Genomic DNA, 19,605 nt, shown 5'->3' on the forward strand with positions numbered 1-19,605 from the left:
ATGTGTGGGGCAGAGAAGTGTTATAGCCCCTTTCAAACTTTTAGAAGGTCAAATTGTCATTTCATATATATTTTCACCTGTTTTTTTTTAAACGTTCTTTCTTTTAAAAATAAATTTACACATTTTGATAATTTCATATATATATCCTGATATTTTATAACCAGGCCATGTTAATCAGCTAAACAGAATTCTTGCCCTTCTCCACCAATACATGGAGATTGATGGCTATGAGGTCAACAGGGTTGTGAATCTGCTTCGGTTTTAGTCTTGAGTTTACATAAAGTATCCTTAAATAGATTCATTTACTGCCCCACTGACTTCAGAAATTTCAGTCTCATCTTGGATGTACAAGTTTGTTTCCTTCTCCCACATTCCATCTTTTAAAAAAAATCAAGTACTTTTCATCCCCATCCATTCCTCCATAGACAGACTAGGTGAGTTGAGATAATAGGGTAATGATGAATGCTGAGGCTGGATCAAGTGAGAAGTAGTAACAGAAAAGCAGATAAACCAAATCTGGATTGATGATTGAGAGACTGCAAAAAATGTGTAGGGATTATGAAAGGTGAGTAAAATAAAAGTCAAAGAAGATATAATGAATATATAAAGATGGGGGGGGGGTTAAATATGAGGACTAGTATCTGTGAACTGATGTAGAACGCCACACATTCTTTTCAACCCTTCAAGTTTGAGATGAAAAGAAGTATCAAAGCAAACATCTTTAAGATACATACATTTATGAATGATAGCTGAAAGATCTGTGTAGAACTTTCCTTTTACTGCAGCAATAACAACAAAAGCAACAACACTTTTGTTGCCACAGGAGAATGGCAGCAGTATTCCCAAGTAATGATTGGGAATGTTATGTCTCCAGATTTCTTCTACATCTTATGCCCCAAATGGCATCAGGAAGTTACTGCTTATTCAATTTGCTGCCCTCAATTTGCTGTTCCTGACTAGGCACCATATAGTCCCTGCCTCTCCCTCCAGCTTCAGCAGTTAAACTGCATCATCTGATTTCCAGACATTTTGCACGCTCTGGCCAAGGAGGGTATCTGCTTTCTAGAGGACATTCCTTGGTGACTGGGTGTCCAGTTTATCTGGTTTGAAGAGACAGAACAGTAAGCAGAGAGAAAATGACACTATCCATCATTAGCAACGTTGAGCCTGGGAGCAAGCATTCAGGACACTTGACCTCATTCTTGTCCACCATGGGGTGATGTATTGTTGTATGACTGCTAAAATTGCATTAATTCTGTTTCAGTTTGAATGTGTGCAATTATTTTTTAAATGGCAAATGTAAATTTGATGCAAATATGCATCTTTTAACCTCTTCTTTAGAGATTCATTTCCTTGTTTTTGAATTTATGCTTAAATGGCTATTATGTATAATGTTGTTTGACATCACAGGTGAGCTGATTTTGCAATTCTTAGGGACCACAAACTTACTTGTCCATTTCATTACTTGGTTTGCTTTGCCAGTCTCTCCTAGTTCATCTTCCCTGCATTCTTCTTCCCACTCCCCCATCCTCCTCATCTTGGCTCTTGGTTTTAGATTACTGAATATTCAAAGGCTTCTTTCTCCAACTTGATCTGTGATCCTTTAATCCAGCTGCCCCAGTAATTCTGCAGACCCAGATCAGCACAGATCTCTCCCTGCACAGATTAAGTTCCTCAAGGGTTTGCATCCCCCCCCCCATTCTCACTTTTCTTCATTTTATATTGTGGCCTTTGCATCTAGAAGTTGGAAATTGGTCTTTGTTCTAGCAGGGAAGGATTTAGCGATAGTCTTAGCGAAGATCTTTCAGAAAACACAAGAAATCAAAGTTGTGGCCTGAGCATATAATGAAACTTTTGTTAAAAGGAACTAAGGAATGCTTCACTTTATTTCTGGAACTGGAGTGTACATATTTGAGGCAGTGATTGGAATCTCTAGTTGGGTAAATGGGACCTTTGGGCCATTTTTGCAGCCACCCTTCTTTTTTCAGCCCCCAAATCCGGAACCTGTTTTTCAAACCCTTCCTGGAAAAAAATGATGAAAAGATTCCCACTCATAAAAACCTCCAGCTTATGTCAGTGGGATGGTGACTTTAGCAATACGTTTTGTTCCTAAACTCAAAGTATGGTCTTAGAGGAGCTGTCCAGGTTACTATATGAGAGCTGTTTCAGCACCTTGGACAACTGCCTCTTTCACTTGGGAGCTTCTCTCTGCCATCACTTCTAGGTGTGCTGATTTTTGTCTTAGACCAAAGATCAGGGATCTCTGCACTTTGTTTTTTTCCTCAGCTATTAATGTGCAACAGAGTTGTTTTACAAAACAGGTTTTGATTTTGAGGGTTTTGTAAGGCTGGAATAGCCGGTGGCAGGTCATATAGGTTGAAGATTGGCCCCTGGACTTTGGCAGCTTGCCTGTCCCTAGTGTAATCTGAACTTGTATATGTGCTAACTACTACATTATAACTAAATGCCATAAAGGCACCAGATCCTTTATGAAATTGGAAGCTAAGCATGTCTAGCTCTGGCTATTACCTGAATGGGAGACTTAAGTAAGTAAGTAAAAGTTTTATTTCTATCCCACCCTATCTCCCCATGGGGACTCAGGGCGGTTCACAACATAAAAGGCAACTATTCATGCTGTATAATACAAGAATAAACTAAAATGATTCAAAATAAACATTATCAGAGCATTCAACAATAAAGCCAATCACATGAAAACAACAATAATAAATTACACAATATTAATAAAACAGAAGTTAAAAGCCGTGTCTGCCAATGAATATAAGGTGCTTTAGGGTGTATATCAGAAAAAGAAACTGGCAAACCCACCACTGGGTATTCCTTGCCAAAGAAAAAAGAAATGAATGGGTTTGTCAAAGATTGACAAGTGACTTGAAGAGAAAGACACATAAACTGCTCTGCAATGCTTTACAGCTCTACAATGTTCTACAGCTTGTTGTTGTGTAAACCTACATGCTTAATTGTAGAATTACCAAACTTGGTGTGATAGCTAATGGGAATAATATTAAATAAAAATAAAACTTTATTTCTATCTCACCCTATTTCCCCGGGGACCCAGGACAATTTACAACATATAGCTGCAAACATTCAATGCCATAAAGTGCAGGAAAACAATAAACAATCATAAACAGGTGATAAAATCCTAAACATCAAATAACAATAAGGCAGGACAATAAATTATACAAACATAACTAAAATACACAATTAGTATGCATTTAAAACAAGACTCCATAATTAAGGTAAAGGGAATAAGGTAAAAATTGTAGTAAAGTTTAACCTGATCTAACAGCTACCTAACATGCCTCCCAAATTAACAGTTCATGTTTCTGCATTTATTCCTTTAGAATGCACATTTCTGAAATAGTTTTTAACTAAAATCTGGATTTAGACCAATACTTTAAACATTTTTGTGCCCATTTGTGACCTACTTCAATCAAGCCTTTTCAGCTTCTTTGATCTATTTTGCATGAACATGGAGTAAAATAACTTTCACACCATGTTTTTTAAAGGTTTTTAGTGCTACCTATAGCACCTATGTCAAAGTTTTTCCTGAATTTAATCGTAAATGAAATTACCAATATTAAACCAGGCAATGCCAGGTAAACTTCCTAGCCACTTATATTTTTTTAAAAATGCATTCTTTCCTTGGAATATAATATGATGTCCTTGTTTCCTTCTTTTCTGCTATGCTTTGCATCCTCTCCGGTATGCTTTGTCCATGTTTTAAATAATACAGTCTCTAGAGGACATTCAACTTGCTCCTAGGAAGGCTTTTGGCTAACTGCCATCATTTGGTTCTGCTCACCCCATCAGGTATAAGAGCCTGTTGGAGACACTTTAAGGAGTAACTTTGAAGCCTCCCATGGGTATCCTTACTTTGTAGATTCCACTGCTGACAAATGGCTGCTGATGCAAGCATTGTTTTCTATCTTTAGAAAGCTGCTCGCATCAGCTGTGGCAGAAGGGGTGCCCACAAGGTATGGAAACCCCAGGGAGCATTCAGGTTGTTCTTTGGGGTTTTGACTTGCTCTCAAGGGCAATCTTATTGTTGTTTCTCCATTTCTGATTGGGTGCATAAACCCATGTGATTTCAAAATTGAGAACAGCCTTAGAAGAAATATTCAAAACAGGGCACAGTGAAAATTGTTTCTCTATACATATATATTTTCACCTGATTGTTTTGAAACTCTGTTCACCAAATGATCCCCCACCCACTACCTTTGTAGCCATTGTTTATGAGGTCCAACTGAGAGAATGCGTGGCTTGTCACAAACTATGAATTTCTTTAAATAAAAGTGGACAAAGTGTGGTCCATGGACTACATGCACCCCAGAGCTATTTTTGTGTCCCTTGTCTGCCAGAGGTCAGAACATTTGAATCACCAAAGCCCCCCCCTCTCCCCTCAAGACCTGAGACCATTTTAAAAAATTGAGCATTTGGGATGAAAAAGTAAGATTTTTGTGGCAGAGAATGCAGTGTGTCTTGTGACAAACAGTTGTGACAGGGCTCCTATTGAGAGATAGATAATTGCTACATCATCGGAACTCCATTTCCCATAAAGGATTCCAGCTAAAGTTACAAAAGGAAACAGAGAATTGCTGGGGTTCTGGGAATCCCAGCCAGTGTCATCTTATAAACAAACCTATATATATATATATATATATATATATATATATATATATATATATATTCATGGCTATCACTTCTCTTCTAGAGCTTCATCGGTGAATGTACCACAGGGTGAACTAAGTTTTTCCAAGGATTTGTAAGATGTTCAGCTAATTTTTCAGTTCTTAGCTTCTCCTGGCAAAGAGAGGTTGGGTGGAATGGGGATATGCTGAGGGGGATTCTTCCCTTGCATCAGTGATGGCTAGTGGCTCCCATGTCAGTGAGTGATGAGTCCACATTGGGTTTTATTGCCATGAGTGTACAAGCTTCAAGGCTCCGTAGGCCTCAGGACCTACAGGCCCTTAGTGATGGATGATACTTTGCTTCATTTCTTCTTGAGGAATTAAGACTATTCAAAGCAGGAAATGCTGCAGCCTGGTATTATAACTTGACTCAAATGTGTGTCAAGACATTGAGGGATTGAAAACAACCCCCTTCCAACTGCATAGCTTACTTTTACTTGTCACTGTGTTTGTAATCTAAAACTCAGGAACATCAAACCAAAATGCTAACATACCTCTTGAACATTTTTTCTGCCAGGTTCTCCCTTTTTTATTGCTAAGGCTGGATTTCCCAATTATGCATGATCGTATGGTGTCTTTCATAAGGTGCTGGGCAAAGGGGTGAGAGGAAAGCATGGCATGGAGTGTAGCAAATGGCTAAAGTTGGAAAAAGAAAGGTTTATTCATTTGGCTTTGAACATAGTGTTTTTTTCAGCTCTGAGAGCTGAAACTGCAATGATAGGATGGACAAAAGTGCTGTTGAGCCAACAGAGAAGAGGTCTGCAAAGGATATTAACATGCTTTTAGAAAGCTTAGTAGCATCGTTTTAGGGGCAGAGGTATTTCAACTATTAGTAAATCTTGAGATAAGATATTATGTACCTTCCTTCAAGGAGAAAATTAGCAAAGAATTATATCCCTAGTGTGGGCAGATTGAATGGTAGACTTGGATTTCCAGTGTTCATTAAATGCACAATTCATTTACATAGGCTTGGAAAAGTTGGAATATGGTTATGTACCTCCCAGAATATTTTATAAAGTTAAAATCTAAAATGTAATTTTGCTAAGCAATGTTAATTTGTGGAACTCACTGAAACAGGAGTTGGAGATGGACACTTTATTGATAGACAAATTTATAGAGAGCCATGCTAAATGGACCTTCCATACAAATAAATTGCTTTGATGCCTGCCTTATAAGACTTGTGGAAATACCTTTTTTCAGTGTGACAGGAAACACAATGCTGTATCTTTACAGACCTTTTGTCTTATCTAATAGGACTCCCTTTAAAATGTTTATTTATTTATTTATTACAATATTTATATCCCGCCCTTCTCACCCAACAGGGGACTCAGGGCGGCTTACAATAAAACAGACATATAAAAACTGTACAATACACTATAAATCAGTTAAAAAAATTAACTTACATAAAACATTCATAAAATGCATTTATAAAATATAGATAGGCGTGTACAAGTTTAAAAGACTGGGTCTGTCAATTGAGTTCCAGTTGTTAACACTTTGTCCCTCAGGATGTTACATAACATACAGCCTGTTTCACAGTATATTATATAACAATTAGCACCAGGTGTGAAAAAGCTGGTTTGTGTATAGCTATTTGTATACTAGAAAAAGAAACAAAGCTCTTGTAGCAAGTTACCTTAAATCCTTTGGTAAGAAAAGTGATATTCTTCGCAAGTAAGCATGTTTTTGTAATGTATTCCTACTGTTTTTGGGTCATGGAAGTCTCACTCCTTGACCACAGTGAAACCTGTATAATCCTTTCAACCTCTTCCCCCAGCTTATGTTTTACCAGATATTGCCTATGCAGTTCCAAACACACATGTGGAGTCTTGAGGCCCAGGGAACTGTACTATATGTGTTTGTTGAAAGGGGAAAAAAACATGAGGTCTTCAGCATGCTGAATGCTGCAGCCGCTATGAAGTTCCACACAACTATGGCAAATCCACACTGCCTGGATATAATAGGTTTGAAAGTACAGTCAGCTCTCCACATTTGCTGGGGTTACACAAAACCTCCACAGTGGGGAAATGATAAATAAAAAGTGGTTTTTTAAATGTCAAAGAATACCTCCCTAGGAATGTCTAGAACCTCCAGTGTGACTTCATGGTCAACGTTCTCTGGATGGTGACCGAAGAAGCACACTGAAATACAGAGAGATTCTTAGAAATTTAAAAAATCAAATCTGCAAATAATCAAATCTGCAGAAGTCAAACTTGCAAATGCCGAGGACTGAATGTACAGGTAGAGCACACATTTCCTCATTATAGGGATAACCCATATTCTTAAAAGGAGAGTTAAGCCTAAGGATAACTAGCAGTGTTGCTGACATGCTTTCCCTATGCCTCAGCATGCATCCAGGCCAGCTGTGACCAGTTGTACAGTTCTCTCCACCAATTAAAAGTACTCATCAAGACCATATTGGCACCCACCCTCCCTCCAAATTTCTGTTAAGGCAAGAGAATTATTTTCGGAACAGGAGCGGTTATACAACAAATGAATTATTTATCTTTTTTGCATCCAGGAAGAGAAAAGCATTTAGTTAGCAGCCTGCTTTATTTATCTTCTCTGTGTTTGTTTATGTGTGCTTGCACATGCACGCACACAAAACCGAGACAGAGGGTGCGCGGGAGATCTGTGTAGGAACAGCTGAAAATCCCTATTGACGGAGGGGGTGTACGCTAAGCTGACTTAACCACAGCTGTATGCCTTTCTTTTCTCCCCTCCCATTTTCTGAGTTCTTTCTCCCCACCCAAGATTGTGACTTTGTTACATAACACAGCCCAAGTACCCTTCTGGCTATCAATGATACACAAGATTATGTGACAAGGGCTTCATTCGCCAAAGCTTATCAACATACAGGCAATGCTAATCCAACACATGCCCCTCCTCTTTCTACAGTGCTTTGCACTCAGTTTCTCCACATCCCTGTGAAACTAACAAACCTAGCTGTCTTTTTTATATTTCAATTCCTCCTTAATTGATGGCTCTCCTTGTCTCTTGTGTGTTTCCTTTCCAGATTTCAGCGACAGATGGATCTTTCTCTTTCCCCGTTCTTTTCTCTTCTACTCTTTCTGTCTCCCTTTCTTCCCTCCCCAATTTCAGCTCTGCTTCCTATATATCTATATTTTTTGTTTTCAACATGCTTGATCTGAAGTTCTGAAGCCTTGCTTGGTGGAGACCAGTGAGACAAGAAGGAGGAAGCAGCAGCACCCAACGGAGCATTCGCAAGATACGAAGGCAGCTCTGCCTTGTTCTTCCAGCTGCATCATGGTGTCGTTGAGGGGCGGATGTGGAAGATTCACACAAAAACAATTTGTCATTGAATGTTTTGTTTTTGTTGGGCTTTGAGAAGAAGCACAAAGTATATATATATATATATATATATATATATATATATATATATATATATCCATTTATATCTCTCTGCAAGTACAATTTTCATCCAGCCCGTTTGATCGCACAGGAGCTAGACATTTTTATCTCCATCTCTGTGTGGAAAAGACACTGTAACAATGGTGGCATCACATAGGACTGGGGTCCACAGGCCCTTCCGTTGCTAAGTGCCAAGTGTGTCTACAGATTCAACTCTGCTCTCCTCTCTTTCTTTGGCTGTGTTTTTTTTTGCCTCTTTTGGCCTAAAGGGGTAACATAGCCCATCATGCTTCGTTTGGGATTCTGGGTGGCTACCTTGCTTTGTTTATTTGCTCCTGGCTTGGTCTATAGTGATTGCTGGCTCATTGAAGGAGATAAAGGTTATGTGTGGCTTGCGATTTGCAGCCAGAACCAGCCTCCATATGAGACCATTCCCCAGCACATCAACAGCACTGTGCATGACTTGCGATTGAATGAGAACAAACTCAAAGTGGTCCTTTATTCCTCTCTCAACCGCTTTGGGAACTTAACAGACCTCAACCTAACCAAAAACGAGATCTCCTACATTGAGGATGGGGCCTTCATGGGACAGTCTAACCTGCAGGTATTGCAACTGGGCTACAATAAGCTCACCAACCTGACTGAGGGCATGCTGCGTGGCATGGGCCGCCTCCAGTTTCTCTTTGTGCAGCACAACCTGATTGAGGTGGTCACTCCCAATGCCTTTGTGGAATGTTCCAGCCTGATCAGCATTGATCTGTCCTCCAACCGCCTCAGTCGGCTGGAGGGAAGCACTTTCACCAGCCTGAACAACCTGATGGTATGTGAACTAGCTGGGAATCCATTCAACTGTGACTGCAACCTCTATGGCTTTCTCATGTGGTTGGTGGCCTTCAACAATGTCACAAAAAACTATGACCGCCTGCAGTGTGAGACTCCCCGAGAGTTCGCTGGATATCCACTTCTCATGCCTCGGCCTCATCACAGCCGCAATGCCATCACCATCTTCAAGTCAATGTGTGGTGATGGCACCTTTCCCCCCATCTCAAGGATCAAACCCACCCAATTCATAACTGATTCTCAGAGAGACCCAGACGACATTGCTGAAAACTCAGGCATAAGCCCAGGGGATTTTCTCTCAGTTGAACCTCCAGCATCTTCCACCACCGATTCTTCAGTTAACCCCAGCATCAAGCTGCAGCATGTGACTATCACCTCAGCTACCTTGATGGTCACAATCCCATCTCCCTTTAGCAAGATGTATGTGCTTGTTCAGTACAACAACAGTTACATCTCTGATGTAATGACTCTGAAGAAAAAGAAAGAAGTTGTCACTCTCACACATCTAAAGGCTCATACAGATTATACTTTTTGTGTGGCTTCTATACGCAATTCTAAACGCTTCAACCACACCTGCCTCTCATTTGCCACTCGCAGTAAAGGGAGAGAAGAGCCAGTGCCCAACACCTCCACCACAACCCATTACATCATGACTATCTTAGGATGCCTTTTTGGGATGGTTATTATTCTTGGCATTGTTTATTATTGTCTGCGGAAACGTAGAATACAAGAAGAGAAGCAAAAATCCCTTAATGTCAAGAAAACCATACTAGAGATGCGTTATGGCTCTGACATTGACACCAGTTCAATGGTACATCCATCACAGAAATTAGGAGAGCCACCTGTTATCCCGGTATCACGGATGTCTTCACTTCCCTCCATGATTGGTGAGAAGATGCCTTCATCCAAATCTATGGATACTGGGATGGAAACTCCTAAGGTTACCACCAAGGGCAATTACATTGAAGTTCGGACAGGTGGTGGGGATGGGCTAGACAGGTCACAGAGAGATGATGACCTGCATGAACTGGACAATGGGCAAGGTTCAGCAGCTGAGATCTCAACAATTGCCAAGGAAGTGGACAAAGTGAACCAGATAATCAACAATTGCATTGATGCTCTAAAGTTGGACACAGCCTCTTTCTTGGGGGGAGGGGGAGGTGTTGACTCTGACATGGCTTTTGAATGCCAGTCCATACCAGCTGGCTCTTCTGGTGGGTTAGAACGGCCAAGTTTTCTCTCACCACCCTACAAGGAGAGTTCCCACCACCCCCTGCAGCGCCAACTCAGTGCAGATGCTGCTGTGACCAGGAAAACCTGCAGTGTCTCCTCCAGTGGCTCTATCAAGAGTGCCAAGGTCTTCAGTCTTGATGTACCTGATCACCCACCGTTAAGCAAGGCAGATTCCAAATACATTGAGAAAGGAAGCCCACTCAATAGCCCCTTGGATCGTCTTCCCCTTGTGTCCCCAGGTGCCATTCACCACCTGGAGGTGAAACCTTCCTATCACTGCAGTGAACACCGGCATTCCTTCCCAGCTCTCTACTATGAGGAGAGTGGTGACACCTTAAGCCAACGGGTGTCCTTCTTGAAACCACTCTCCCGTTCCAAGCGGGACTCCACATATTCTCAGCTCTCACCCAGACATTACTTCTCGGGCTATTCCTCCAGCCCAGAGTACTCCTCAGAGAGCACCCATAAGATCTGGGAGCGTTTCCGGCCTTACAAGAAGCACCACCGGGAGGAAGTTTACATGGCAGCTGGCCATGCTCTGCGGAAGAAAGTCCAGTTTGCCAAGGATGAAGATCTCCATGATATCTTGGATTACTGGAAAGGTGTCTCTGCTCAGCAGAAGTTGTGACTCTCTCACTGAAAAGAAAGAAAACCCATCCACACTTATACCAAGTTATCCACCTGACTGTGAAAACAACCAACCTGGCAAAAGAAACTGAAAATCACCCAAGTTTACAAAACAAACAAAAAGAGCAGGAAAAACCACAAGTAAAATGAATTGTCTCCACTGCATTATGGGGAACATTGTTACTCTTTCAAAGGAGACATTTGCTTTTATATTGTGGTGAAGAGAGAGGGAATGGCTGTAAGAGGGGCTCCTGGGCAGAGGTGAGAGGAGAAGGATGTTAACCAGGCATAGACATAAGATACTAACCATCACTTTTCTTTACCTGTTCTTTTTTTTCCAAAAATGGAAGTGTTTTTTCTCATCTTCTAGTGTGAGAGACAATGATAATATAACCATATCCTTCTCTTTCCTTCCCATGTTTTAAAGTGACCCTTTAATCAGAGCATAGCAGCTGCCTTTCAAAGTGGACCACATCTAGTCAGAGTAGTATTTACATGGCCCAACCTTGTAGCCAGGAGCCAATTGTCAAGGAGCCAAATATATTGTTAGTACTCAGCTGACACTTGCTCAATCCACGCGAGATACTATGACAAGCCACTGCTGGTGTGGGTAATTTGAAACACTATCCCGGCTCATAGAAAAGTGGGTGAGGTCCAGCCTTTATCATACATGGGGTCAATTCATAGAAATTGCTTTGAAGTGAGTCATGGCCCACAGATTTCATGGAGCTTATTCTAAATGTGACTAAGGTTGGATCTGAGCTACTGACTCACACCAAACAGTGACATGCAGAGGACTCCAAAAGTCAATACAAAAATATAGTGTCACACAAATAAATGTCCTCTCCATACTTAGGGTCACCTTGGCCTACTCTCATACTTCCACATGCTCCATATCTTGCTGATATACGTGCAAGCAAAAATAAGGGTAAAAATGTATGCATATGGTTTGGGTGAGTGTAGGTTTGCTTTCTCATTAGCCCGGCACCATAATTGATGTGGGCAACTGGCTACAGATCACACTGGCTTCATTTGCCATGAAATGATCAGTGTTCTTATGAGAGGTTTTTCTGTCATTTCCATATCTCCCACACACATATATGTTAGGGAGAAAGAGGCGACAGTACACTAGCTTTCAAGGAGTCCCCCAAACCTCAGTAAAACATTCAGATGTCTTCCAAGAAGAGAGGGACATGGGTGCTATCCTACAGAGGGAAAAAGAAACCACCACCAGGAGTTAAAGGAGAATAGAACAGTACCTACAGTCCCTCTGCGTTCTCAAGGAGCTTCAATGGCAGCACCATGATTTAGACAACAGCACACATCTCCCTTCCAGGCTAGATTGCATATCCTTGTGGAGCAGAATCTTATGGCAGGATAGCAGGCAAGCTCTAGTTTATGACTCCTCACTTTAAAAGATTGGAGATATATATTGAGGCATCCCGAATCATAGACATCCTCTGATGATGTTGCCAGGCCAGTCAGATTCACCCATTGACCAGCCCCCTTGCTGTTTTCCTGGTTCTCCATACCCAGTCCTGGCTTCCATACACTCCTGGGAAAGGGATGCCACTCACCAATGCAAAAAGTAGCAAATTTTTGAAATACAATGAGAAAAGGACAAAAGGAAGCTAAGAGTTGCTGAGATATATGGGGTTACTCATATGCATTATTATGCAGCTGCATTTTAAAACTTTACTCTGATCTGGTCTCCAGAGGCCATAGGGGCAGAGATGATTTAATCAAGGAACTAATATAAATAAATAATAAAAATTGAAAAACCTCGGTGAGCCCTTAGCATACTGCTACACCATTGGTAATTTGCTCATCCATATAACAGACCCAGTCTTTGATGGCTCTGTTTTCTACAGAAAATGATAGGGAACAGAATTAGTTTGCTGGAATGTCATGAAAACAGTGGGGCTTAAGAGGACACAGCTAACATGTTCTATCGATTTCAGTGGAATCTAACCATGAGTAACTTGGCCTAGATGCAACCTAAGTTCTTGTGCCAATAAAAAAGGCAATCCTCCTGCTTTTACTCCTACCCTTTCTGCTATTTGGCACATTTTATCATACCAAAAGGTATCTTCCTTTAGCTCACAGCCATTCTACTTCTTCTTATTCCTGCCTCTCAGCAAAGATCCATGAACACACCAATAAAGCACAAGCTTTATTGCAGCCACGGAATGCACTAGTGATTTATTTTCAAGATTTAACTTTGCAAGGGGAAACCTCTACTTCCCATTATTATTTGTAAACCTCAACAGTATTGTCCAGAGAGCAGAGATGGGGTTGATGAGATCCTAGTTCTAAAATTCCAAACTAGATCTCATTTCCATTGCAAGGCATGGAACTTTCCTCCTCTCAAGAGAGGCAACATTGCACTGAAGGTGAGCTTCGCTGATCTGTCTGCACCTTAATGTATCCTCCCCTTTCTAGTTGTTGCCCTGCAAGGAGGAACAGCAACAACAAAGAATAATGATGTAAAGCTGAACTTTTCAAAACTTGATGTAGCATATCCAACATCTTTGCTCATCTGTGTAGTGTTACTAGTGCTAGGCAGCTGGGATCCATGGTCTTGTAGGGAATGTCTGAAAAGGCAACAGCTTACTGTTCACTCTTAGCTGAAGGATTAGGCAACCTAGTACCCTTTAGTTGTTTTTGACTACAAGCCCCATAATCCCTGACCATTCTGGTTGACATTGAGGAATGGGATAGTCCAAATAATGGGGAACATGAGGGGTTGCCTACTCCTGACTTGTTGCATTTCATCCCACACCAACTTCTTTGCTTCACACAGCACCCCAGACAAAAAGGAGTAGCTTTGGGGCTACTTGTGAGTGAAAACCTGCAGTTGGGGTTTTAAATCTCAGGGATTTTGTCACCACAGGAAACAAGTAGAGGAGATTCCACAGAGACGTGAAAATATTAGGGAGATGTTTTCTGTGAGGACCCAATGGAAAACTTTTGTGGGTTAGCATAGGGACCACAGATTGAAAATGTTACTTTTTGTGACCTAAATCCCATGATTGCTGGGGAATGAGGGGCTACTCAAAGTTATAGAATGAAATAATTGTTTCCAAGCCCTAGTAGAAAGGGATTCCAAAGATAAAAGCTCTGGGGTCTTCTCTGTGTGTGGGACACACCAAAAGGGGAACTTCCTAGCCAGACTTCCAGGAGTATATTATCTTTGAGATCTAGCCAGGAACCCTCATGAGTACATTCCTTTGGAAGAAATAGTGACTGCATTTTCAGGTTGGGGGGCATATTCACTGTGAAAATCTTGCCCATTGAGAAATGTTTTAAATATATATATATATATATATATATATATATATATATATATATATATAGAGAGAGAGAGAGAGAGAGAGAGAGAGAGAGAGAGAGAGAGTAAGGTACATACTATCAGGATCCAGTTTAATGGAATCCAAAATTAAATCCCTGTTGGAAAAATGCTGAAACTAAAGTTCCATTGGAGTTCCAAATGAAAACCCAGATGTCTTGCTCTGTTGTCCTTTGCATGCCAGCATGTTTCTCCCTGCAGTGATCTTCGAAAATTATAACAGCAGAACCAAGCACAGTTTAGGATCCCCATGAAGGATTCAGAAGGCATCTTTGGTAACATGCCCTTAAGGTGCTTAAAGCAGTAGGAGAGATGGGAGTTTGTTAACGAGAGGAGGCTTTAGTACCACTTGGATGTGGGATACCTGGCTTTCTAAATTATGGAGAAATTGAATATAAAGAGTCTCTAATAATTATAAAGGTGTAGGGCTGCTGCGTTCTCTGGAAGATACAGGATTGCTTGGATCCAGTTTGGACAGGAAGCTGGGCTTTTTATGTTGATGCAGATGCAGTTTTTCCTATAATAGTCTTGCAGTGGTAGGAATCTCCCCAGAAACAACAACAACTTAATGTAACTTTTCAAAAATACATGCTGATGCCATCCCCATGTAGATTTTCATGACCCTAGGGAAATGAGATAACTTGCCTTTTGACTCGGAATCAGGGTAAAGAGGAATGAGGTTGGAAGGAAGGTGCAAGCAAAGATTGTTCCTCATTTCTACTGCTTCACTCCAGCCTCCCCTTGTCATCCCATAATTTATGCTATGGAACAGGATGGGCCACGGGTGATTGTGTACTGCTGTTGACTTTGACTCCCTCCCTTCCACCTCTCTCCACAATACAGAGACAAGGGATTCAGAACACTAGTGGGGAGGGGGGAGTGGTTGAGTAAGTGGGGCATGTAGCAAGCCAAGCATCTTCTAGATGTGAAGGAAAGGTTGCAAGTGATCTGTATCCTTCTTATGTCCTGCAAAGCAAGCCTTGGGCTGTGGGCAGAATATTGCATAACATGGGGCAGTTCCAACAGGGGAGGAATGGCAAGGCGAGATAATAGTGAAAGAAGACTTGCTCCAAATTCCCCTGGCCCCTTCCTTGTAGCTAGTTTGGGACTTCAACTGCAACGTACACACACTACCAGTCTGAGAAAAAAAAGAGGAGATCTAAGCGTTATATTTGCATGATGATTTTACTGTATTTTTCTGAGCAAAAACATCTTTTGTGTATGTGCTGGTTTGTCAGAACTAAATCTAACCATGCTCTTTTGCTTTTTCCTCCCACTTTGCCCCACCCCACAAATTCCTCCATACTCCCTTACCACCATTGTGAGTTGAAATCTTTGGGAGAGAGCGGACTCCAAAGAGAACCCAAACCTAGTGCCACCAGCAAAATAGTAACCCCCTTCTGATCCAGTCCACATTGCCCTGCTGGTTTCGGCTTGGGTAACTTTTTGAGGCCTAAGTGATGGCTCCAGTCTTTTAATCTATATTCATTCTATAATAATTATCCACCCCCACCCCCCCATGAACCCTGATTCTGTAGAAATGCTTGTGAAGCAATGGCTGTCAGGCAAGAGGACTCCTAGTTCTTGGTCAAAAGCATCTACTGCTAGCCTATCATGCCAATAAAACTGTTGTTCAGGGATATAATAAAAAGTTTAATTTTAAAGGCATGACCTGAAGGCCTCATCCAAAGTGAATTGGTTTTAATGGGAGCAAAAAACACCCCTCTATTGTTGTAGATTCTGTGAATTGTATTTCCTCAAAAGCCTGCAGGTAATTTGGTAACCTAAGCAACAATTGTTGATCAAGTGATCTTGACAGTGATCTGCCTTTTCTGAAATGACCATCCCCAAATTTAATCTATCCTCTTTCATACTCCTGTAGTTCTTACCACGGAGACCAGAACATCTTTGGGGGAAAAATTCCTTGGGGCAAATGAACGAAGAAATCTGATACTTATGTTGGAGAAGTTCTTGTTTCCTTTCCTTGCTACACTTGAACCTAGCAATTATTGGACATCAGAGATATCGTGCTTATCCCATTGAAAAGAAGAGGAAATGCTGGAGTTGATTTCCTGTTCTGTTCTGATAAATCTTCTAGTTATATCTCTGCAAGAGAAGAGCCTATGCTTGGTTGTTTACTTGCCTCTTTTGAGTGCAGTGCTGTGGAAATACAGATGCCTGTCCCCCATGGAATGGATTCTGGTCACAACCCATCCCCATGTGAGTTGTCCTGAAGAAGAATATGACCAAGATATCAAGCATCTCCTGGAACTGAATGGCAGATGGCTAAGGAGGGTCAGGAGAACATGGACGCAGTGAACTATCACATTAAAACTATGACCTGTGAAAAAAAGACATTGTGTAGATTCCAGTGCATGATTGCCATAGGCACAGCCACAGCAAATACTGCAGTGCTGTTCTTGCCTCATTCTCTGCTATCTTCCATCCTATGCCAGATAATTCCTCCTGAGGTGGGCGTGAAATATTCATGAACGACAAATGAAAATTTATGTCAAGGAATCTTGGCTGCGGCGGTGTCGATGTGTTTGCAATGCTAATCAGGCTGGCTTCTTGCTAGAGGCACTCAGAGGCAGTGATGTGGGGTGGGAAATAGTTAATACAGTCAGGACCCCACAAAAAACAAAGGAGACAAGATATGGTGGGAGAGAAAGAGAAGAGGGAAGGCAGAAGAAGCAGGTGACCAAAAAAGAAGAAAAGAGGTATATGAATACAGAGAAGCAGTTTGTGGACTAGACTACAGAAAACAGAATGAATGAGCAAGAAAACCAAAAGATAAATGTATAGGTGCCACAAATTTTCTGAGTCAAGTTTAGTGTCAACCCTCCCCTAAACCAGCATAAGGGCTTCTTTGCACTTTCTCACAACTTGCAGCTCCACATTGCCTCTGACAGTTAAGCAACACAATGGAAATAGAGATGAAAATAGGTGGATAGGATGGAAATGATGAACTAGCTGCATGAAATTGCACTCGTTTAAAGCTGTGTTATGATTACTAGCCAGTATACCCAAATAATGGGAAGCTGGAGCCCATCTATTCTAGACAGAGAATGGTATAGAGCTGACCTGAATTATTGAATCATTCTGTTTCCCCAAGGATTGTGCAGGTTATCTTTATCTTTCCACCAGTCAGACCACTTTGTCCACATTCATCTCATATCAGGCCAAATACTAAGGTGGGATGAAATTCAGATAGGTTTGCTGTAGCCTGCACACACACTGTTTTACCTACGGCTGATCCAATGCGGAAAGTCAAATTTCAAGAAATATCAATTGAACCCAGACCCTGAGAAACTTAAATGAGTTCCTACTGACATAACATTTTGGAGGTGTCAGGAAAATGCAGTGGAAATTGGGTGGTACAGTGGAGACATGGAGATTTCACAACACTGCAAAGTCATCTGATGCTTTAAACTCTCACAATTCCTGTTTGCCATACAGAAGGAAATACAAATGCCCTTCTAGATGCTGTTAGACAGCTCATTATCCATCATTGGGTACGTTGAATAGTGCCAATAATTCTGTTTGTGGATCAGTTGGAAGGAGACCCTTCCTTTCGAAATAGTGAAGAAAATCCCCTTCAGGTTATGAGTCCAGCCATATCCTGAGATACACCCTTTCCCTAGCTCTGATTTGAGGAAACATTTTATAGCATATCAACCCTATGTATTCTTTCTCCTGCTAAAAAGTCAAAAAATGGGAAGTCTGCACTTATTAAATGCTTTGACAGGAAAACTGATAGCAGTGTTATGTGGTGAGGTGATGGTGGAAGACTGAGGAGAAACAGATAGAATTAGGAAACTAATGAGACAGAGTTTGAGAAGGCATAGGAACAGGTCAGAGAAAACACTAAGTTATTGTGCCAGTTATTTTGAAGGCCAAGAGCCTGTTCTATATAGTTCCCTTTAGCAACATCTCATCCATTGGAATCAAACCATTGAAGTATGATACAGTACAGGGCATAGTGTGCAATATAAACATGCCTACATGAATATTTCCTCAACTGATCACCAGAATATCCAGCACCACTAAAACTTATTGAGAAGAAGGCAGCCACAGAAGGAAGCCAAGAAGTGAAATATCTGCTCCATCTTCTTTGTTCTTAAATGCAACGGAACAGTGAACAGAATGTGCAGGTAGTCCACTTTTATATGGAAGCCACCACCACATTGCGCAACAGCCATGACAGCTGCACACAGATGAAAGTGCAACTCTTCCAGGATCAGGGACAACAGCCTCCGTAGAGTCACGGTGTACAAACTACAACACTGGGAAGTTGTTCTTTAATGGATCTCACTGTGAAATGTTTTGTACTGAGCTCTTTTTTTTCCTGGGTGGGTGGGGGATTTTTTGTGGACTTTGAGGAAACTTTCATCCCATGCTGCCATGCTCCTTAATCTTCAAATATTTGCTTTTATGATACTATGTGGAGTTTTGCTCTATGGAGTAGATTGCAGTCACCTTGCAATCTTTTGTGGACGTTCCTTTCTGTTGCAAACTGGAAGAAAGGACCACATCCATCTACCCTCTGCCCACCTTTTCCACCTTGATCTGCTGTATCTCATTCAGGAGGAAGATTTAACTCCATATATTTCAGGGCAGCAAACCTACCTGAAAGTGGACTGAAAATGGAAATTTCTTCCAAACCTTACACACATACATACATCTTCTCCATCTTCCCGAGGGATGCATTTTCTTAGGTCCTTACCTCTCCCACCATTAACTTCCTCCATTCTTGGCCTTTGTGTCAATTATGAGGCCTTGCTTTCAGGTGACTCCTACACTCCTAATATCAAATGACAACACCAGGAGAAGGAGCCAGTAGTAAGAAGGGTGGAATCCCAGCAAAGCCCTGCCACCCACAAGCACAGAATTGGGGTACAAGAGTTGGGGGTAGTGCCCCTTCATCTCTAGGTCTCCTTCTCAAGTCCCACTTCTGCTCCCCTTGAATGTAATACACAATTGGAGGCAGCTGCCAGTTTGGGTCCTCGCCAGTCGCTTGGGTTCCCTCCTCCTGTAATGATCCTGTGAACTTTGGTTGTGTATGGAGATTTATTTTTGAAGTTTGGTTTTATTTTAGGTTTGGTTTTGAATTGATCTTTCTTTAGTCCCCTGCCCCCTTCCATATTTTAAACTGAATGGCACGAAATTGTTTTCCTTGAATCGGAGATTCCTGTATGGAGAAAATCAATTTCTATATTTGCAATAAATTTCTTATTAAAAAAAAGAGAGAAACAATTAAGCATGTCTCTGACCTTGGCTACCTGTTACCTTCACTATCAGAACCAGTATGTCTTTTAGGAACAATTTCTAGGGAAGATAAGCAGGAAGGTGTTGCTGCATTCATGTACTACTTGTAGCTACGTATCATCTTCCTATTGACTATTGTAGGGATCTAATTAGGAACCAACTTGGACTTGGTCAAATCCAGTTGGGCACTTCCTGCATTTCTATACT

At 41.3% G+C, this 19,605-nt stretch overlaps 1 protein-coding gene across 11 annotated transcripts in view; it reads left to right on the plus strand.

Moving 5' to 3' along the window:
- The window catches only part of elfn2 (extracellular leucine rich repeat and fibronectin type III domain containing 2), a 225,496-nt gene extending 206,106 nt beyond the window's left edge, over positions 1-19,390 (plus strand). For 10 of the 11 annotated variants that reach the window (XM_008110671.3, XM_008110673.3, XM_008110675.3 and 7 more), the window contains one exon: positions 7,726-19,390. In XM_008110671.3, the coding sequence (XP_008108878.1) occupies positions 8,368-10,782 (2,415 nt within the window). In that variant the 5' untranslated portion in view covers positions 7,726-8,367 and the 3' untranslated portion in view covers positions 10,783-19,390. The remainder of the gene's footprint in view (positions 1-7,725) is intronic. The other variant, XR_001730290.2, reaches the window with a different exon arrangement.
- Positions 19,391-19,605: the final 215 nt, after the last annotated feature.

The sequence above is a fragment of the Anolis carolinensis genome, chromosome 5, assembly GCF_035594765.1.
Source record: "Anolis carolinensis isolate JA03-04 chromosome 5, rAnoCar3.1.pri, whole genome shotgun sequence".
Classification (NCBI taxonomy): Eukaryota; Metazoa; Chordata; class Lepidosauria; order Squamata; family Dactyloidae; genus Anolis; species Anolis carolinensis.